The 23,550-nt window shown below is 36.5% G+C and overlaps 1 protein-coding gene across 3 annotated transcripts in view; it reads right to left on the reverse strand.

The window, feature by feature from the left end:
- Positions 1-13,731, reverse strand: part of LOC145685838 (uncharacterized) — a 79,106-nt gene extending 65,375 nt beyond the window's left edge. For 2 of the 3 annotated variants that reach the window (XM_081758445.1, XM_081758446.1), the window contains exon 1: positions 13,607-13,731. In XM_081758445.1, the coding sequence (XP_081614571.1) occupies positions 13,607-13,652 (46 nt within the window). In that variant the 5' untranslated portion in view covers positions 13,653-13,731. The remainder of the gene's footprint in view (positions 1-13,606) is intronic. The other variant, XM_081758447.1, reaches the window with a different exon arrangement.
- Between the last annotated feature and the right edge of the window lie 9,819 nt (positions 13,732-23,550).

Below are 23,550 nucleotides of genomic sequence, written 5' to 3' on the forward strand. Positions count from 1 at the left end.
ATAAAAATTTTGAACACAAAATTACGGTCGTCCGTGTGACGTACTCCCAAAAGGCCTAATGTGTATCACCCACCTCACATTCAATTTAACCACATCCGTGTAGAATTTAGAAAGGAACTTCTTATGATGTATACAGGATGTCTCAAAAGTTCCCTAACATAGGGTAACTCTGTTATCAGAGTTACAACAAAATGTAAGAGGAAAAAAAATCTCGAAATATGACGTTTTCAATCTAAAGTGAACACTTTAAAAAAATCGGACGAGATGTTTGTGCTGTATACTCTTTATGCACCCAATTTTAAATGAAAATGCAACGTTGCCATTTACCTGAACCCACAACATAAGTGAATGAAGTTACTGTTTGAAACGGAGGCTGGCCATCAACATGTTAGCGTAAAAGACAGTGACTTCACTCACTTATGTTGTGGGTCCAGGTAAATGGCAACGTTGCATTTTCATTTCACATTGGGCGCATAAAGAGTGTACAGCGCAAACGGGTCATCCGATTTTAAAAATTCCTTCACTTTAGATTGGACACATCATATTTGGAGATGCTTTCCCCTCCGACATTTTGTTATAACTCGGATAATAACAGAGTTACCCTATGTCAGGGGACTTTTGAGACACCCTGTATATCTTATTTAATATATGTTTGATGTCACTATATCTGTAGTATAATTTAGTTTGTTTAAATTTACAATTTAATAAGTAGATTCGGATTTACATGCGTAGGATTTTGTATGCATCTAACTAATGAATTCTTTTATATTCATACTTAACTTAGTGACTTGGCTTTGGACTGCAACTGATTATTATAACCCATTATTGCTTGAGAAGAAACAAGATATCCGAATCTTCATTTGGAGAAATCAAAGGTCTATTGGAAAGCTGGGAATTACAACCATTAATTTCTACATTTCAAGGTGCGTAAATTATATATTCTGTGTTTATTATTACTATTATTGGGTTTAGAATCAATCAAGCATTTCATGATATTTTAGAGGGATCAAGATGGGTGCCGGATAGATAAGTATTTGAGCGTCAGGCTCTTATTTCTTTTCAATTTAATATTTAATCAATGATTATTTTTCTCCCTCATTATTCCACCAAATCGTATTCCAAGATCATAAATTTTCATTACTCATTTGTGACCGTCAGCCTACATAACATATTCGTAGGACGTAAAACAAAGATTTCGTTATTATTGTTTCTATCTCTTTTCTCCATAGCTGTGAAAAATAATGCCTTCAACATCATAAATTTGTATGCCACTTGCCTGCTTTCGCCTTCAGTCGTCTTACTCTTCGGACATCACGAAGCAAAGCAGGTACTTTGCAGTTTTCATAGTTTTGAAAGGATGTGACATAACATAATGATGTTGGTGTTGCGATGTTCAGTACCGTAGATAATTAAACAATGCTAGTAAACAAATCGAGTAGCAATTGTAATTTTTTAGCTTACATGCCTTTCAGACCGGCCATTTTTTTTTTTACAACATATTGTTATTTCTACTCTATATGAAATATATTCTGAGGTTGTGTTTTGGGGGACGTGGTAGCTCAGTTGTGGAGCGTTCACCTCTCCTGCGTGAAGTTCCTGGATCGATCCCAGCACGTGCTAAATGGGCTTTGTGTTGGAGAAACACTGTGTGTGATTTTTCTCGGGGTTTTCCCGTTTTCTCACACATTTTCATTCTACTATTCCATTCATTCTCATCATCATCGTCTCCTTGAGCATATCCGGCATAATCGTGGAACGTAAAACTCAAAAATTTCATTTCATTTCATTTCATATAAACTTTGTTGCAAAGTAACCTGATAGCTGAAGATACTTTGCAACACATACAAAAAAGTATTTTCAGCATACGAACATAATGTTTCTGTGCAGTGTTTTCTCTCTTCTATTGATACATTTCACTTCCTACACAAAACTGCATGCAGTCTACAAATATTGAGGTTGGACTTACGGTACCGGTGTCAGTACTTAGTACGAATTATTGATATTTGTAAAGAAAATTATGTATTTTCTGGTACCGACATAGGAACCACGTTCTGATAGTTTAGTATGTCCCACAAAAATGGCAACTCAAGAACAGCAAAAATCTTCGAGATCTGATTTGCCTTGGTTGCTCTTTATATCCAAGAATATCATCCCAACCGTAATCAGTGGAAGATTTACGGGATTTGAGGCTTTCAGGCTGAAGCTCACCCAAATTACAGGATTTCTTTTTTACAAAATTCTGATGTTAGTCATTCCTATGCGTCTACGCTTCAAGCCCTTCAAAAAGTCTAGTCGTTTCTAAATAAAGGAAGTCTTTCTGTGTGAAGTCACTCTCAAACTATTTTTCTGAATCCGCCGCTTTTCGTAATTTATTTTCCAACAAGAAATCCATCCCGACATTTACCTGAATAGGAAATTTTCCTAAAGTTAGATGGCAGGAGGTACCCGTAGTAATAATTTCCTATCTGAGGGGTTACGTTTGATCGGTGCAAAGTAGCCCCGATTAGAGGCTAAAACAACCTTCTCCCAGTTTTATTTTTCTATGACTTTAAAACGTTTCACACTTCAATTTCAACTATTGTCTCAAAGTCCCATTATACACAGAGTATTCTACGAAACTGACTTGACTTTGACGAAAATTCTTGTAGGTGATATCTTTCAAATTTTGTCGGCCTTTACAGTGACTGCTTTCCATACCTCTACAACAACAAACCCTTCAGGTAATTAGAACTGATGTTAACCGCCAACCAAATAGTCAATGTTCTATCTTACGGTGACAGTTGAAACTTTCTCTTTACAGTCCATCATTTTACCGACAGAGGACTGTGAAACTTTTGCCGTATTTTGTGCAAAGTTAATCCTGAAGTGCAAAATAATCCCGTCTTATGGTACTTACAGAATATTAGTCAGTAATTTTCACATTAATTTTAAAGGTGACAACAGTTGGAGCCTAGGGCTGTGTGATATTTAAATCGAACGGTTGATATTTTCAAATATCAAAACATCGATATCGAAATTTTTGATCGATATATCCATATTCTTTTCTCTCTTTCGTATTTTTATATTTTCGATTTTTGATATTGTTTATATTTCGATATTGCTGTATTTTTCAATATTTCGAACAAGTTTCGATAGTTTGTCGATATCGATTATCTATATTTAAATTCGGATATCGCAAAGCCCTATCGAACCCTTCGGAAATGAAGTTTTTGGCTATGGACCTGATTAGGGATGCACACGAGACAAGACGAGACATAATTTTTGTTACGAAATTCGAGACGAGACAGAGCTCTTCCAATAGAAACGGATCCAGTTTTCGAGACGATACATAACTTTCGCGGCACCTTTTCGAGAGGAGACAATCTCAAATCTTTTCTCTTGCGCATCCCTAGACTTGATCACGAGTTCTCAAAAAAAAATAAAAAATTGTTAATGAGAAATAACATCTAAATACAATATCGGTAGCTAAAACATTTTTGTTTTCATTCTTCAGTAATGCATTGTTATTAATCTCAGTATTTTATAGTGTATTCTTAAGCTTAAGGTGATGTATAATTAAATTTTGAATTCAGTTAACTTATTTTGTTTCTTAGATTGTTTTCAAAATGTATGTACAAACGTTTATTTTCATTTTTGAGTGTTTAAAGTGACGTATAGTTATTAAACATAGTATTTAATATTGTACTCTTAACGTGAAAGTGATATACAGTTAACTTTAGAATTCAGTTAACATTTTTCTTTCTGAAATTGCTTTAAAAAGTATGTAAAAACGTTTTTTTCTTTTCTTTCTTGAGTGCTAAAAGTGATGAAAAGTTATTAAGCTTACTACTTTATATTGTATTCTTAACCCTAAACTGATACACAGTGCGTTTTAGAATAAATTATGTCAAGTTATTTGAGTGACGAACACTGATAGAAAATCCTGACTATTACTGGAACATTTTGATTTTAAGGTGAGGACTACTGGTGCAAGGATTTTAAAATATTGTTTTTCCTTCTACTCCTTTTTGAATTCTGACTACATGGTCATTATAGGAAGGATCAGTGAGTCTTTCCAACTACGGTATAGCTCCGACAGATTCACAATGCTCAGAGAAAAGACAAAATAGTATGTTTTCAACCTTAAAGTGAGAACCACTGGCGTTTTTACCCTGCTATGCAAAAGTAAGTGAGTACTCCAATGGGGTTCCAATGCGGTCCCTAATTTCTGCATTTTAGATATATGGAAATACATGTCTCTAAAATGTAAAGAACTGATTTTTTTTTTAACTGAAAACTGCAATTCGGTAACCCTTATGGATACCGAGATATGGGAAAATAAAGAGAGATACTATAGGTATGTGGGTCTTGCATACTTGACGCTACAATTCGGAAAATGAATTAAAATATGACTAACGGCCATCAAGATGATGTCAAATAAAGGGGGACCAACACAGTTAAGGGGTTTTCGTGTTAGATGCTAAAATTTCCGAAATCGTTCATGGACAGTTAATAAACACCAGTAGCAATTTCATCTTAAAGTAATTAGATATATTCATGGGGTGTTAGAACATCATGGAGTCTACCAATATTAAATTTTAAAAACTTTTGAAAATATAATGTGACATTTGTAAACAGTATTTGAAATATGTGTTTACCCAAAACTTCCAGCTAGTACATCTAACATCTGGAGAAACACTGTGAAATAAAAGTGTATGAGATCTTGAAATTTCGGAAACAATTATTGGTCGCAACAAAATTAAATAAGATGGTACTTCTATGGGTTAAATGAGTACCTCAGTACAATTTCGATCGAAAGATTAGTTCAGTCCTAGGTTTTCTTCAGGCAATTCCAAGGGTTCATCGAGCTGTACAAAAGAATGAAAATTCGCTGTCAATATCTAAGATAGTAACCAAGATAAAAGGAATTATATATTTTATGGCGTAAAAATAGAGATCTTTATATATTTGTACTTTTGGGTCTTTCCTATAAGAAAAAAAAATCAGAAAACTACTGTATATACCTTAATAGACAATTCAATGGGCGGGGACACAGTAGCTTAGTGGTAGGGTGTTTAACTAATCTTTTTTTGCAGAAACTATTGGAGTATTCACTTAACCCATAGAGATACGATCATACTTAACTCCCTATTTAATTTTAAATTAAATAAAAGGAAATATTTCAGTGTAGCGACCCACGATTATGCATTTCAGTCTCAGGGAGATTTTGATTAAAGCAAGTGAATGTTGTTGGCAGAATTGATGGAATGCAAAGGTGGGAGGAAAGAGAGAACCCCGAGAAGACCCACGAATACGATGTCCACTACAAACTGACTTGGCCGCGGATAGAACCAAGAACCCAATACACCAGAGGTAAGCACTCTACCACTAAGCCACTGTGCCCCCGCCAATTTAATTGTCTATTAAGGTATATACGGTTGTTTTCTAAAATTTCTTCTTCTTACAGCAAAGACTCAAAAGTACAAATCCATGTGGGTCTCTATTTTTACGACGTCACAAAATACACAATTCCTTATATCTCGTTTGCTATATTAGATAGACAAAAAATGTTCACTTTATTTCAGAGCCCGATGAACGCTTGGAATTGTCCAAAGAAAATTTAGAGCTGAATTAATCTTTCGATCGAAATTGTACTGAGGTGTGTCACTTTTTATTTCATCATATTTCGGTAACTGTTAGGCGTACCGACTTGCGGTTTCGGTAAACACACACCTCTAAGGTTCTTTAAAACGTTATTAAAACATATTTTAGAATGTTTAGAAATGAGAGTTCTGCGAATATTATGGTACCCGAAAACCCCCATCAGGGCGTGTGTGTAGTGTATTTAATTGAAACTACTTTTGAGGTGGTTGTAAGCTCTCGTAATTACGTTTCCGAAACTGCCCATCTAGTACGCAAACCCCACATTTCTATGGTGTCGTTCTTTATTTTCCCATATCTCGATATCCATAAGGCTTACCGAGTTGAGGTTTTCGGTAAACAGATATCAGTTCCTTACATTTTAGAGACATACATTTCCATATATCTAAAAAATACAGACATTAGGTACCCCATGGTACCCCGAACACCATTGGGGTACCCACTTACTTTTGAATGGTAATACATTTTGAGTTGTTGTTCAGCATCAATAAACACCTCATATTTTTTCTACGTGCAACCCAAAAGTCCATACCTGACCGAACAGATTTTTTCCATTTAATCTCAAAAAGGTTAAGATATTTTGTATTGTTAAGTACAACCAAATTAAACACACTGAATATAACATTTTAAATATTTTCTGATTTTTGTTGCAGGTATTTCGTGCTTCAAACCAGGATTCTGCTTGAAAGACAGTCAAAAGAAGCAGTGTAGGTTGTGGCTAAAAGTACGTCCTTTCTGAAGACAGACCCAGTTGTACTTACATTATTTTGTACGAATATATAACCCTAATAAAGATACTGTACTACAAATTATTTCTTTCTTCCATAAATTATAATAAAATATTATCTCTGTTTAAAGAAAATGATTGTTAATGTTAAGTCATTTTAATTCTTTTTCTCTGTAATAAGAACATTATCCCTCGCAATATTTTTTATCTTTGCGCTATTGCGATTGGATGAAGTAAAATTCTATACGAAGCACTATTATTTCAGACATGCATTAATAACTAATGTATTGTTCTGTATGTAAGACAATGTGTATACTGAACATGTCTAGCGAAGGTGTTGTTTTAATACAGAATCTATAACTCAGCTTTTCAGTAGTCAACTTTATTGGGAATCCGAAGAAAGAAGTTAAAAAAAAAAAAAAGTTGGACTTGTGTGTGTTCGTGTTGTGTGTGTGTTCGAATTCTGGACTAATCCAAATTATCCAGAGAAATCATTATATATTTCTTTGTTGCTATTTCAGATGTATCCTTTATCCAAGTCGTATGAAACGGAGACTTCATACATCGCTATACTTTCTATGAACTATGTTCCGTATTTACTTAATCACTTTGTAACTTTCTCTAGTGTTGACAAGACCGCAGGTGTCAATCGAATAGTTTAGTGTTTCACTCATGTCACCTTGTGACTAATTTACGTCCTGTCGGTATATATATGGTACTGGGTTCAATTAGCGATAAAATACATTTTTAGCGTTAAACAAATGCAAAAATCTACACGAAATGAGATACCGTGATCTCTGACTTACGGATAACACCAAGCAACTAATGGTACTGAGTGTGATTGAGTTTACTAATTACTATTTGGCTAAAATCAGTGTTCCTTTATCTATAGTTCTTTTCGTGCTTTGAATTGCAAAGTTTGAAATAACCGTTTTAAATTGTGTATATATATCTTCCGAGTAATTCTGAGAATCATTGCTCTTTCTTTAAGCAATGTATGAGACTGTTAAATTGCTCGTTGCTTAAAATGTTGCACTAAGAAGGATGCATCCAGGAAAGTCCAAATTTGCAGAACGTCTATAGCAGGGAAGAATAAATATGTTTAGTCGATGGCTGCACAACGCCTCCGCTGTCACCACGTTGTCACACAGCGAATACAGCGAACGTTTAAGAGTATTCTGCACTTACTATTAGGTATCGGCCTGGGAACTTTGGCGCATCTACCCAGTCTCCTTCTTGGTGTTGCATTTTTAATAGCGAGTACTGAGTAGGAATCATCTTGTAAGCGAATACGTTTTCGGCTGACACTACACTTTTAATTATTGCGACATTAAAAAAAAATAAAAAAAAAAAGATATAACTTACCTGTTAATTAAAATGTACAGAGAAGTTATTTCTGGAAAATTCTATTCAGGCCTCTTGTGGTAACAACTGCACTTTAGAAGAAGATACTATTAAGGAAAGGAATGAGGTAAACTAATCTTTATATCGTACAAGCAATGGATGATAACAGCTTAATAAATGATTGTACGTAAATCTTGTTTGAGTTTGAATATAGGATTGTATAAGGCTGTGCATTTTGCATTATTATTGAAGTGCTGCAACTAACTAACTGCAAACCATATGATAAATTCTTACAGTAATATTGATTTACTCTGTATGGAAACGAAAATAGTTTAATATATGGTTAACCTCCTTTGTGCCCATAATTTTAAAATTAACGCTTGTGTCACTTTTCAACACTTGGCTTTGCAGTAGCTTTCCAACGAATTAGCAGGAAGCCCAAACTTATAGGACACCCTGCAGGTAAATACATTTCTTTGGACAGTTTCACTGCTCCAAACTAAGATTTGAAAAGTGTAGTATTGTTAATTTTATTATTATTGGCACAAAGGAGATCAACCATATTTTAAGCTATTTTTGTTTTCATACAGAGTAAAACAATATTTGACAACATTACAGTAAGAATGTATCATGCACTTTGCAGTATGTTGCAGCACTTTAATAATGGTGCACTATACGTACACTCTAGATCCTGCATATGTCCGATCCATACATTACAAGAAGGCAATACGTATTCGATACAGGTACAATCTGTATATTTCATATGGACAACCTATTAGCTATATACATCCGATCTATACATTACATATGGCCAACCTGTACGCGACATACGTATAATCTATATGCTGCATGCAGACAGTCTGTAAGCTACATATATGCACTCTGTATGGTGCATACGGATATTCTGTATGCTGTATCTGGACAAGCTGTGTGCGACATAAGGAAAATCTGTATAATACATACGTACAATACGTATACTGTATCTAGTCGTACGTACGGGGCACAAGTACAATATAGATGCTGTCTTGGGGTTGAACGAAAGAAACATACGTAAAGAACGTATATTGCATACTTCTTGAAATTATGCTCCGTCCTGATAGTCAGTGTGTGTCGTCATTATTAACCCACATGCTACATACGATCCTGACGTCACAAAGCTAGATATCACCTCCGTATATATTTGTTACTGCAGATGACGTCACACGAATGACGTCATTGCACTTATGCAGACAGTGCGTATAATACATACTTTTTCAGCTATACGTTTGCTGCAGGATGTTATATACGGTTGTACGTTAAGTCCAGAAACTACAGGAATTACGAATGTAACCTACGTTTTTAAGTATGCCACCTACATTTTTTTTTCTCAGTGTAGTTATGAATTTTGAAGGTGCAAGTAACTGAGGTGTGTATTTGCCTGATTATCACACCATGGTTGGACAAAGCTGGTTTAAAGACATTCACAACATTTTTAGGAGCTTATGTACTGTTTAGTTATAATTATTTGATCGAAAAGATTTATATCCTGTTGGTTCCTTAAGAAGACGCAACAACACAAACATATTCAGATATATCGATATTTTCTTTTTGATATAGAAGTAGCTGTTTTTGAAAATGTAATTTAACAAAAGGATTCTTCCAGTAGTACATGGAAACAATCAAGTTTATTCAGTGCAATTCAAAATACACAAACCAACTTGTGTTACGTGACCGCTAAAAAAAGCACTAAAAATACCTAACCACGTCAGTTCAGAAGCGTAACAGAGGGACCTACGCAGTGGAGTGTCCGTATGGAGCAGGCACGTGATGCGAAGGTGAGTATAATGATAAACTAGGATTGTAAAAATGCACTTCATGTGACACAACAACGCATGCCTTCCGCGTGGCATAGGTTTGCGACATTTATATAGTCATTTTGTACACTGCTTTCACATAGCACTTCACTTCATTATACCCTCATTAGTAATACTACGTGATACGAAGTACACTTTCCATTTCGTATTTCCAACTTATTATACATGTGACATGTCAGATCCCGATAAAGATTCCTTATATAACACTATTTTGAATTTAGATAACATTTCTTCCATTAACTTTACAAATTTATGTTCCCATAAACTGTGATTGCACCATTTGTTAGTCATGTTTAGCGTCCCCTTCAGCACCGTGGCAGTCTGAGATGTGCCATTCAATGTTCTACTGAAATCTAACCCAGGATCAGGTGTCCTGAAGGCGTGCACGCTAGCTCCTAGCGCTTTCATACATGAATTACCTCATGTGATGTACTATACACCCAAAAGAGTATTTTAAGTGTTATATTTATGAATTAATATTTTCATCAAAATTACAGGAAAGAAATGTTTGTGCCTCATATGTGGGTTCGATACAAAATGGGTTCTACACGTAACAGTGATTTAGCTCATTACTACGGTTGTTTTGATCACTTACACGGGCGACAACTGAAAGAGCCGTGTACACAAATGGACTCCGCAGTGTTCTCACATCTATCCTCTTCTTTTCCATGGACAATCCTTAGGATGCTATTGTAAACTATTGTGATCATTTATAATAGAAATTCTCGAAACACTATGGACAGAAACAAATATTACAGCGTCTACACATGTATCCTGTTTATCTGTCGTATGCAGAATGCTTGCGAAGAAGTGCATAGCCCTATGCCCCATCTATTTCTTTGGAAAGTTATGTCCACAATCATACCTTACTATATTCAGCACCTGGTATATCAATATCTTCTTTGCTGTTTCACGTGGTATGCTGAACCTCGATTTTCTTTTGTTTGATTGTTCTGTATCATCAGGATTTATCATTTGTGGATGATGGAATGTCATAGAATCCGAACGACTTGAGCTCCCGCCGGAATCGGACCCGGATCTCTTACGCCAAATGCGTGCAGGGAACCGCTTAGCCATAGAGGGTGAGTGTGATCAAAAATATTGGAGCTTCTTTCCTATTATTTCTGGCTATCTGACTTAGTCTTGGATTCGCAGAGAAAATATTGCGATTCAATTCCAGCCATGTAAATAAAAAATCAATTATGCTCTTTTACTTGATAAATATCCCCATGCCGTAAACCTTGCCAACACCTAGTGGCCCACTTGCTGGTAAATGTCGATCGTCGATATAGCGATGTGGCGAAGGATTGCCGCTAGTGTGCCACAAATGGCAAGGTTTCGTCGAGCCAAAACAGATATGTAGATTCGGGATATTGAAGTTACCACTGCGTAGCACCGAGGACTTCATTGTGGACCGCGCTCCTTCGATTTGTAACGGAGAATCGCGAAGGGAGAAACATGTACTATCGCCAGTAATTTGCATGCGCTTATTATTATATATTATTTTTTTCATGACGAATTGTTCCTAAAGTGAGCTTCAGAGGTCAAGAGTAACCCGTACCTCTACATCATGAAGTGAAAAACCTTGATATGAGTGCGTATACTTGTATGAAATTAGATGGCAACTGTCGCCGATCATTAGAAAGTTAATATGGGAAAACTATGAAATGTAGTAAATAGAGGCGTGTCATTATGTTATAAAATTACATGGTGAACGTATTTTATCTGATCCCAAACAATTATTGTCGAATATACACGGTTAAAGGTGCACTCTGATTAACCAAATAAAAAACGTCTCCAACGATTTACTCTCTACATACGACGTTCTCTTCATCGCCTTCGTAGCGAAATCGAAAGAGCACGGGGCTACTAATCACAACGTTAGTGGTTCACGCCCACACCGGGTAATTTTTTAAAGTGTTTTTGGGACTTGCCATTCTGTAAACAAATCACGCATATAGGCGATTTAACGAATTTTGGGGGAGTAATTTTGTGGTTCATTGGCGTTCAGTCGCGTCACTGCCGCTGGTGATATAATTTTCAAAACGAAAGTCGGACTACCATGTAGCATCTCTTCGGGGCCGCCAATTTTCGGCGAGATGTCGCTAGTTGCCCATTGGTGGTTCACTGACGCTTACGGCATGGGGATAATAATACAACCCAGACCCTCACCCAGATTTTTTTTTGGGGGAGGTCGAAGCTATGGGGAATGGTCCAATACTAGGAGTCACTACGTCTGTATAGTATTGAACTGGTATTATCGGAAAAGGCGATAAGTAGCTGTAAACTACTATCTATATTTTCAGAAATATATTTAGAACTAGATTGTTTTTATAAGAGAACGAGTGCAGATGAAGTGTGAAGTCGAATTGTCATGCCGCATCAATCATTTTCCTGTTTAACAAGTAAAGTCTTATTGAGAAAATGTGCAAATATATGTTGATTTAGAAAGTTTTCTTTTTGGGGGGGTCAGAACCCTTTGGACATCCCTGGTACGTGCGCTCCTGCTACAACCGACATTGTTAAATTTATCTGCTTTCGCACTTCACAAACCATGTAGCCTAAATTTATCATTATCAGAAGAGATATTTACAGCCGAAAGTAAATAAATAAATACAACAATTCGATACCAATAATTTAGTGCGGAACTTTCTAGTATGTACTGGAAACGTTTGTAGCTGCATGAAGCCTCACTTGCGATTAAAAGTTTCAATTGCCAAAACGGTATCGTTTCCAGTACGTACGATAAAAACAGTTATAGAACGCTATTTCTGAATGTTTATAATATAAAACTTTTTTAAAAAATTTTTGGATTGTCTTGTATTTTATTGAATCTACTTCTCATAAAATAGCAACTTGAAAACAGTGAGGAACACATGTTCTAAACATGGGGATAAAATAGCACCTTCCATCTGGTGAGAAACATTTGAAACCTAAAGCAATTCGCCAGAGTCCTTCATGCATCCGCCGAAGATACATCTCGCAACATCGGCTAACATTGGGGCGTTAGAAAAATAAATAATACTACCGCAACATATGAGGTTGTTATGAACGAGAGGGCTTGACAAGTGGACAGGGCTTCTCTTACTAAGAACTATATGGTAATAATGTTTACGTTAATTATGTCCTTACTACCGTATTAATTAAATAAGTTGTATAGGATTAAGTTCCTTAGGTATTAATATATTTTTCTAACTTGGGATATTTTTTGTATTTGATTTTAATATTGGCTCCCAGGGTCTTAAGCTGTGCGGTAAATCTAAGCACCTAGGTAACTGTATTATATACCTTTTATTTCCGATATTATACTTTGTTGTGCTCTGGCAAAGTAAAAACATTGTTGATGAAATTCAACTGAGCTAAATACTGATATAAAGTGATAAATAACTAGTACGAATTTTGAAGCATTAAAAAGGGTTAAGTTCCAAAGTTGATCATCCGTTTCTAAGAAACTTTTGAAAATTTATCGGGAGGAAATAAATAATTTGCTCGTCTGTGTGCTTGATAATATGTAAAGGAAGCGGAAATTGTGTTAATTTTTCTTTTATAAACATGGACCTATTTGTCAAGTGGAGGGAACTACTTCGCGCGAGGCTACAGCATGGTTGGATTGTGGGAAAGTAACGAACATTTGTATTCTGAACACGGCTGCAGGTGTGTACAGAGACGCTCCAGTTGGTATTCTTAGACACACACGAGAAATTACACCCTATTAATTTAACATTTGTCCAAACGTTTCTAACCCTAAGCTAACCTCATCCTACCCTGCCCTAGCTATCCCCGCCTTACTCTACTCTACCCTAACCTACTCTATTATATTATTTAAACTGGTCCTAAGAATTGATGATTTTTAAATTTCGTACCTGTTATTACCCTTTTTGTCTAAAATTAGGCGGACCTTCGGAATAAATACCTTAAATAATAAGTCCAGTTAAAAATTCTAGACTACGCATGACCTATACATATTAGCAAACACTGTTACTACTACAATACTACTATATTACCAAAATAAACAGAATAAAGTAGATAACTCTTTACTGACCTAAAGCTCCTAGAATAAATACAAATATTTCAGTTTTTACCATCATATTTGTTTCCTACTATTTAGTAATATTACATTACGCACGTCGGAATAAAACAACTGCTAGTAATTGGAGTTGTTATCTATCAAAGATTATTAGCTGTAGAAGAGTTTTTTTTTTTTTTTTTTTTTTTTTTACGAGAACAGATTAATACATAAATGTTCATTCATTCATACAAATTCATTCTGTCCATGTACTTTCAATAGCATACTGACACGGGACTGGTGTTAATTTGATAGCAATTAATAAGATTTTCCGTGCTATCTTTGTTTAAGGGAATAAGTACATTCATTAAATATGTACTTTTTTTTCGGTATTGGTTAAGTTTAGACACACCACATTTTAAAACTTTCCAGATAAATTTCATTATTCTCCATGAAAAGACATGTTTATGAAGAACAAATTTCTATAAGCGTCAGAACTAAATAGCAAGTAATAAAGCTGAATTTAATGTTTATAAATGTAGTGTTACTAATACAAATTGTTGCAAGTACTTTACGACGTTTACAACAAGTAAGTATATTGGAAAATGACTGTATTAGATATTATTTCTGCGTACTAAAACTGTATTCTGTATTTACAAGTGTAGCGTTACTAGTGGCAAACCATTACAAGTAGTTTGCAACTCGTACGACTGCGAAATTTAACGTGTTGTCACATATTTTTGCTTATTCACATGCTCACCATCCATGTCACGCCTGCTCCCTTCGAGTGTACCCTGTACTACTGCTGGGCCAGGGGCGGATCCAGTGGGGGGCGATCGGGGCGTGGACTATTGTAATATAGCCCAGCGCAAATTTTTGGAATGCAATAAGAAGGAAATGAGTGAAATAATTGTAATTTTGTGTGTGCTTAAGCTTGACCTGCATCCTTTTCTCAGCCAGTAGCATAGCCAGGACTTATCTTTGGGGGGCTTATTGTTGGAGTGTATATATGTATATATAGGGTAACTACGGCAAATAACGCCACCAATTCAACATATTGTTCTGGTATTCAAGTGTTTTTATATCTAGAACCGTGCAAATTACATGGAAGATGGAGTGAACCCTCCTCTATAATACGATGAGAAAATAAAGATCCTACACACACAATATCGATCACAATACCCTGAGAATCGGAGAGAGTATGCGATGGCGTTATTACCAGACGTGTCGGCAAATAACGCCACTTGCTTTACAACAGCGGAAAGGTGATAGAATCGTAATGAAATACATTTTGAACACAACTAAACAATGATCTAGGCAATGTGCTACCTGCTTTGCTCGTACACAAAACTCATAGTCATAGTACATCTCGTTAATTAGCAAGGGTACCCATATTGTGATTTCCAAGGGGGGCAAGTATAAGCAACGTTTCAAAAATAGTTTCAAAGTTTGCTGTGACTAATGTAAAAATTCTATTGTATTTTCGATATTCTGAAGTACAATTTCCTCTAGGGGGCGAGCGCCCCACCTTGCCCCCCTGGTGAGCGCCCTAGTAAACCACTAATTCTTGTGATGATTGCAAATCCCTTACCATGACAGCTGCAGTCACATGGAGCACTACTCGTCCGAATCAGACAACAATGCACAAAAAGCGCCACAAACAGTTCACAGCCTACATTTTACAATGCTGCTAGAATCACATGATTCGTGAAACTAAATCTTGCATTCAATACACTGAGTTCACGTTTTAGGACCCCTAGGATCATAGTAATATCTTCCACAGTCCTCATGGAACATATCTCCATCCTTCTTCTTTCTAAAAGATGTTTGTTTCTTCATGCCGGAAGAAGTGGAAAAGGCCAGCAGTTGTGAACAGGTTTGGTGTTACCAATACTCCTCTGGCAGGAATAGAATGCCCCCTGGAATGAGATTTGCTCCTTGTTATTTTAGGTTCAGAAGAAGCTCGTGGATGGAGTGGGCACTCGGTGGTGTTGAAGGAGAGATGGAGGCTGGTGATGTGCTTTGAAGTGTTGGTAGATGTTGCTCTTGCTCTAAGACATCATTTGGGGAAAAGTGACACCGGGTACAGCATTGTTAAAAGGATGCGCTATAGAGCTGAAGCCTGAAATTATGTTCTGATGTGTTGCTGAACGGAACCATGCCTCTGAAAACAGTTTTGGAAAGTCTAGCTTTCCAAGTGTTCTTCCCGGGATGTGTTTCGCCGAGAACTGTCAACGTCTTCAGAGGACTACACTTTTAACGATTTGAAGCAGCTCTTGTAGATTGCTTGAAGTTCGTGGGTGCAATGTGTAGGCAAGCACAGCAGTTGGATGCCAGGTCTCAGCAGCATTTAAAATGGTAATATCAAGATGACTGCGATGACCATCTACAATAAGCAATGCTCAGCCAGGGATCCTGTGTTGAAATATTCCAGAGATGTACGGAATTCTTCCTTTGTAACATAGCCTTTAGGTGCCATTGCCTGGAGGAAGATCATCACTAAACTTTTTTTTCGTACTTTTCCTTGTAGAACACCATAGGAGGGATCCAATTTGAACCTCATGCATTGGTGCACGCAATAACACTCGCAATTTCACTTTCTTCGTCGTGTGTGGCATTATGTACTCGCTTGCTCCCTTTCCGTGTCAGAACTTTTAGGCTGCTCTTGTATGTTATTTGTAGCCCAGTTTCAGCTGCGTTGAAAACAAGTTCAGAATTGTCACGTAAGTTCATGGACCGTTTTCACAATACGTTTAGTCTAAATGATAGTACGCATCCGGTGGAATAATTAGACCGGCGAAGCCATTGTTCTATATGTCTTCAAAAATGATGCTGGTCAAAACGTTACAGTCAACGGTGAGCCGTACAAAGACATAATTATTAACTTTTACGTGCCTCAATTGAGAGACATTAATGTTGCAGACGTGGTTTCAGCAAGACGGCGCCACATGGCAGACAGCGCGGGCCACAATTAATTTACTGAAAGAAACGTTTGACGAACGATTAATTTCACGAAATGGATCTGTTAACTGGCCATCTAGTTCGTGCGAATTGACGCCATTAGATTATTGTCTCTGAGAATATGTAAAGTCGCATGTCTATGCCGAGAAACCAGAACAGTTGAGCACTTGGAAGCCAAGATTCGACGCGTTATTGTCAAAATACAGCCTGATTTAGTGCGAAGAGTGTGAGAAAATTGGACCCCCAGATTGCGCTATGTACGCACCAGCCGCGATGGCCACATGCCCGAAAACATATTTAGAAAATGCCATAGAATGATCTGTCAAATAAAGTGAAATTCATTGATATTAAAAAGATTTTTCTGTATTTTATTTCAACAAAAAGTTCTCCTCCTCCTATAAATTTGTGTTTGAGCCAGAAAGTTTAGTTTTAATAATAATAATAATAATAATAAAATAATACTTCTCTGAAGTGCCGGCTTCTTTAGATATTTCTTTGATGTTTCTTGATTGCTGTTTCTGGACATTTTCGTTCCCAAAATTAAAACCACTACTGTCTTTTCTTTCTCGTTCTAGCCACTTTTCTACAGCGTTTTCCGAGTCTTTCTCTGAATTAAAATCTTGTTTAGATTTTACTCCCTTGTTTTTCATTTTGGAGGGAGGGTTCTTTGATTGCATATTTTCCTCACCGAAATTAACACAATTTTCTTTTTTTTTTTCACTTTAACCACTATTGTAAAACGTTTTCCGAAATTTTGCAATTGCAAAGTAAGATGTTATTTCTACACTCTAAACACGCCTAGCTCAAGCAAATCTTCTGAACCATGGGTGCTTGAAGAAAATTTTCTAAGGGGAGCCATCTCATGGGTGCTATTATTAGTCTGTTATTTAATATATGTGGTTTGCTATATTACGTATATATTTTCGTGAGCTAAAGGGGGCCCGGGCCCCACGCTGCCTTCCTTTTCGGGCGCCCATGTTCTGCACTGCTCTAATTGATCAAATATCAGAGATAAGGATGACATAGTCACACAGGTTTCCTTGTTGTAAGTTAATAAAACTAAATTAGCTGCTGAGCATTTACCGAAATTCATTGATCGCCGCTTTATTTATTGTCAATTGCGGCTAGAAGTGAATGGTATTAAACCAAGCTTTCTTGCAGTTACTCCCAGGCCAGTAGCCAGCCCAAGAATGTAGGGAGGGCCCGGCTGAAGTTAGGGGGGCTCGATCCAACCATATTATAGTTCATCACCCTATTATAGTTAATTTGCAAGCCTACCATGAAACTTTTAGTGGCCAGTCAAAATTTAGGAGGTGGCCCTGGCTAGACCCCTTGGATACGGGCTTGGTTACTCCTATTGGGAACGGTGATGAATGATTCAAAGTAGTCGATGACAGGTCACGTGTTTTGTTATTTACATCAAAGTTAATCGTTTTTTGGGTTCAAAGATGTCCATTCCCTCTTAACCCTTCAAATAAAGTAATTTTTTTTCGGAATTTCCTTTTATGGTCAGAAAGGAACTGATTCTTTCCAGTATTGCCTGGCTCAGTCTGGAAAGGTTGTGGGTCAAAGAAGACATGTGAAAACTGTGGCCATTGCTATGTCAGACTGTAGCACAATAACCTCAATGTCACCATATGCATATATAGTCCTCACTCTCTTTCTTTCCTTTCCTTTGAACAGCAGGGACTCCTGGAAAATCAATCTTAATACTCCCCAAAATACAAACACTTTTAAAGAACGAATACGAAGTTTGCAAATACAGCTTGTCTAGGGGCTGTTTAGTGACATATTTTGTTTTCAAATAAAGTGCATGAAAGGCAATCGCTATTTCTTCTGAGAAAAAATTACGAACATCAAAGTACCAAAGTACATTGTCGGGACCCTTTGAGGGGTCTCGGCACCCCTGGGCCCACTTCTTCCCTATGGCACTGATATAAACTACACTGGATAAAGCACAAATCTAGTGTGCTAACTGCTTAATTAGGCTCATTTTACGTGGAAACTAAACAACACGAATGCACTCTAACCGGGTAAAGTGCAGGTCTGCATGGTAGCACGGAGATGCGTCCGAAGGACTTAGACTCAATGTATGGGAGAGGTCTTTCGTGGCTAAGCGGTTAGCGTACGCGCCTTTGGCATGAGAAACCCGGGTTGGATTCCCGGCGGGAGCGCATGTGGTTCGGATTCCACGTTAATCAGTAGGCCCACGTCTCATATAGCCTCGCTGCTGAACGGGACGTAAAACTCAAAGTCAACTCAACTCAATGTATGGGAGTAAGCGAAGATTGTCTAAACACACTATATTCCTCATGTTACTAGATGTAATTTTTTGTGTCATATAGCTTTATCATTACGGATCATGTCTTACACTGCATTCACATATAAATTTATGTTATTTAAGCTTAACGTCCCTTTCAGCAGCGAAGTTAATGACATCTGGATCTACAGCTTAACGTGTAATCCAAATATCATGGGCTACAATAGAACCTGGGTTATATAGCAATTAAGTCAAACTTGGCATCTTTGTAGACTATTACGTCATTGGAAGCGGGATTCGATGAAAGAATAACAAATATTCATCAAACTAAATTGTACGTATGTGGTTTCATAATGCTATCTTCAAATTAGAATAACTATTTTCTGAACCTTGACCTACAAATGCTCAATACTTTTCACAAAACCCCGTACTTCTAGTAATACAGAATAAAATTTCTCAATGTTTACAATATATCTGGGTAGTGATAACTTTTTTATTGACTCATATAACAACGTATGCGTTGATTATATTTGAAATATAATTGGAATAGTGCATTAGTTTTGATGTTAGTTCTACGTTTTACAGTAGGGCTGTCGCTGTCGAAATGAATCATGCCATGAGATTCTAAACTATAGAAATGGGAGAACGACCACAACTAGAGTTGTAAGCATGAAATATTTTAATTGAAATATTTCAGGGTTTGGAAATATTTCAAAAATTGCGATCGATATGGAAAATGCCCAGTCGGTTTTCACTGTCAAATTCACTCCTGGACAAAGAGCATACGAGTAATCGAATAAAATCAAAGTGGGATTATGAAATAGAAAACGCTTCATCATTTGGTCTAATGTGTGATAAGTGAACAAACATAAGAAGAGAAAATCCCTTCTAACTAAAACTGCAAAACATGATTGCTAAAATCATAACCAATGTGATGGAACAATTCGGGCCAGAAAAGCTAATTGGCATAGTAACTGATAACGCAGCAAATATGAAAGGAGTTTGGAGAAAAGTGGACGAAAAGTATACACATGTCACAACTTATGGTTGAGTGGCACATGGTCTGAATTTGTTATCCAGGACATTGCGAAAATAGACAACCTGAAGCACCTTACTGGTCAAAAAAAAAGTGTCATAAACGAAATCAACGACAGTGCAGTAGTGAATGCAATGTTCAGGGAGAAACAACCGGGGAAGAAAATTATACTGAAACTACCAGATGTAAGTCGATGGGGTTCGCAAGAAATTTCTTTGGACAGTTTGCTGCAAAACATATCAGTACTAAGAAGTGTGTGTATTGATGAGAAGGCAGAGAAACTACTATCGAAATGAACCAAGGCCCTCATTCTCCAAGATATCTTCTAGAAAAAAATACGAATTTTCATAGTTTAATTGTTCCAATAGTAGACTGGATCACTAAAATCATAAGCGACAACCCTGAGATAAGCAAAATGTACGAAATACTTTCCGATCTGAGAGAGAACATCAAGAACACAGTATCAAGCCTTCCTGTTTTCTTAAAAGGGAAATGTAAAACATAATGCAGTTCTTCGAGAAGCGTAAGCAAATCTGTCTGTTTCCTGTACATTTGTTAGTAAATATTCTAGATCCAAGTTACAAAGGCAAGAACTTGACCAGCGAAGAAGAAGAGCGAATTGGACGCTCTAGAATATCTGAGTCAGATTTCAAGGCTTTATTCAGATGTTAATGGGACACAAGTTCTGGTCCAATTTGCAAGTTCAGAATGAAAGAAAAATGTCTGTTCCAAAGAATATGTGTGGTCTAATGCGTCAAAGTTATTTTCTCTAACCTGGTGGAAAGGACTATGCCTTTCTTGTGAGCTCAAAAAATTTGCAAGCAAAGTCCTTGGCCTTCCTGTTACATCTGCTTCTTGTGAAAGGATATTTAGCACATACCAGAACATTCATACGAAGAAACGCAACCGTTTAACAAATGAACGTGCTCCTAAACCAAGGATGTTATAAAATAGAGGACCTGCCCATACTTATCTTCATCATATGATCTCAATGAAGCCAACCAACAACCGAGCATCGTCAGAGTCGGCACGTCTGATTGGCTACTTTCGTTTCCACCATGATTGTTTGCTCGAAACATTGCGATCTTAGTGGCGCGGAGTGGACAGAGTAGGTGTGGCAAAGCTGTGACGTATGGTTTCACGATTTTGTTGTATCGGCAAATCCTGTATTTTATAACATCCTTGTGTTAAACTGACTTTTATAAAGCATTACCTGAAGTACACATCGCTATTTAAAAACAGATCTGTTGAGATGAAAAAACATCTTCCCTTTCTTCTCTTCTCTCGACCGAGTCCGAGTTGTAACCAAAATGAGCCTACAGCAGGAACAAGTGGATATTCAAGGAAGAAAAGGAAGAAGCAGATTTAACACGTTAAGTGCCACCTATTTCACAACAAAAACATCCCCTATGGCCAAAATGTGTTTTCTTCATTTCTGGTTTCTGTGGTCCTTCTAAGTAGTAATTTATTCACTTTACGTACTTCTATAGTATCAATACTATGTAATATTGATAATTTCTTGTGGTGATATGTTACTCTCGCGCGACCCCAGATAAACAGACGTCTGGAATATGTTTAGTGGCCGCGTGAGATCAAATGTCATCACGCAAATTTTAATCGATTATGTCCGGATTTTCCCGGGAAAATACGAACGCGTAAGTTAGTAACGACTTTAAGTCCACAGGCCAAGGATATTTATTGTACTACCAGATCGACTATTATACATTGCAATAGGTTTTAGTGTAAAAATTGAGATCAGTCAGTCACCACAGGTCATAAGCTAACAAGAAGTTGTTTCAGACCAACCTCGTACCACGTGGACGTAAGGAAATATTTTATTTGAGACCAACGTGGTCTCATGCGGCACTTAACCTGTTAAGGACAAATTGACGCAATATGTCAATAAGAAACAGACACATCTACAGAATCTGATGATGATAACACTGATGTCGATGTACCATATGCAAATACTGGTGAATCTGTTATCTCTGAGAACAGTGGCAGTGCTCATTCTGGTGTTTCTGATGCAGAAATATATTAAAGTTAATTAAACATGGGAAATGTCAAGTCTGTCGTATAATCGTATAACAAAAGTCTTACTTGTCTTACATAATACTTCTTGCTTGGTACTTAGCCTCCTTTAATAATAAAAAATAGAGTGCCTTATGCAGAGTCGTTTTGACGCGTGATTAGTATCATACTAAAGAGTTCGATTAACATATGTTACCTGCAGTAGTCAGGCCTTTAGTATGATCCTAATCATACGTCAAAACGACTCTGCATAAGGCAGAGAGAGACTGTATTCACTGTACTAGTTGCAATTTGTATTTCTACATTACCAGTGTCATGTCTGTATTAAACAATCACAAAAACGATAAAATATTTTTCTGAAATTTCAATGAAATATTTCAGATGAAATATTTCAGCAAAATATTTAAATTTTAAAAATGTCATAAAATCTTCCATCCCTAACCACACCCAATACGTGAAATTTAAATATTGTTTTAACCATAACAACGAAACTGTTTTGGCAATGAGACAAAAGAACAATTTAATTTAAATTCGCATGATTAGCTATAATAAAATTGCTCTACTTAATCAATACTCTGTAGTATAAAAAAAATATTATAATTCGAATTGTTTTACTTGCAATGAACAGTGTATATTTCGTGAGATGCTATTTCTCGATTACAACTAATCACCAATTCGTTCTGATGTTTACCATTTAGACCTACAAAAACACATGTGACAATTCAATTCTGTTTTCTTTTTCCATCTGGTCAATTGAACTAAATATACAGTACTTCATACACGTACAATGGTCCGTATTGTAGGTTAAAACTACTTCATATTAATTGGCTGTACATAGAGATTATATACTATTTTCAAATGAGTAATGAGAAATATTAATGTTATTAAATGTAATGAACTATAACATTTAATGAAAAATACCATCTTCGATTAGAACAGAAACTTAATTTAGGTGTGTGGGCAAGTAATTTGGTGTAGATGATAGCTGTTTCTAGGTTGAATTACAAGAGATACGTGTGTAATATTTCATTCTTTTTTAATTAGTTACATATTTCCCGGCATGGTTACCTAGGTATTTGAATAATAATTCAAAATCATCATTATGAAGGCTGATGATGTGATGTCGTTTAAATAGTTCATACAATTTTGAAAACGCAAGTACGAAGCCGTGAATGAATTATGTTTTTCTTACATTCGGAATAATGAATAATTTAATAATGCGTTGTGTGAAGTGCATATATTTTAATCACGCTCGATTCTAGGCATAGGAGCTAAATACACAGTTCTGATTGGTTGAAGTTAGCCGTTTCTCGATACGTAGCACACATATAGCACACATCTAACCCCTGTTGCTGTCGGTCATGGTGCCCAAGCGTGTTACAGAAAGGGTTAGTAAGAAAAGTCGGTTTTGGTGTGGGTTAAAACCCGGGCCAAGGATTTTTTAAAATTTTCATAACGTTTTCATTAATAGAATAAGATAAAAAAAATACTCATTTGAACTGCACGTGATATATATAATACACAAAAGAAGATTTACTTACGTTACGAAATATAGTTGAGCGAGGAAAGGGGCTTGTTTTGTTCCACTTTTACCCTCATGATAATACGTCACACTCAGGGGTTCCAAATTTAAACCTCACACGCTTCCTTGTGACGAAAATGCATATATTTTTAGGGTAGCGCGTCAAGAAA

Source organism: Thermobia domestica, chromosome 5 (assembly GCF_964235325.1).
Source record: "Thermobia domestica chromosome 5, izTheDome1.hap1.1, whole genome shotgun sequence".
Taxonomy (NCBI): domain Eukaryota; kingdom Metazoa; phylum Arthropoda; class Insecta; order Zygentoma; family Lepismatidae; genus Thermobia; species Thermobia domestica.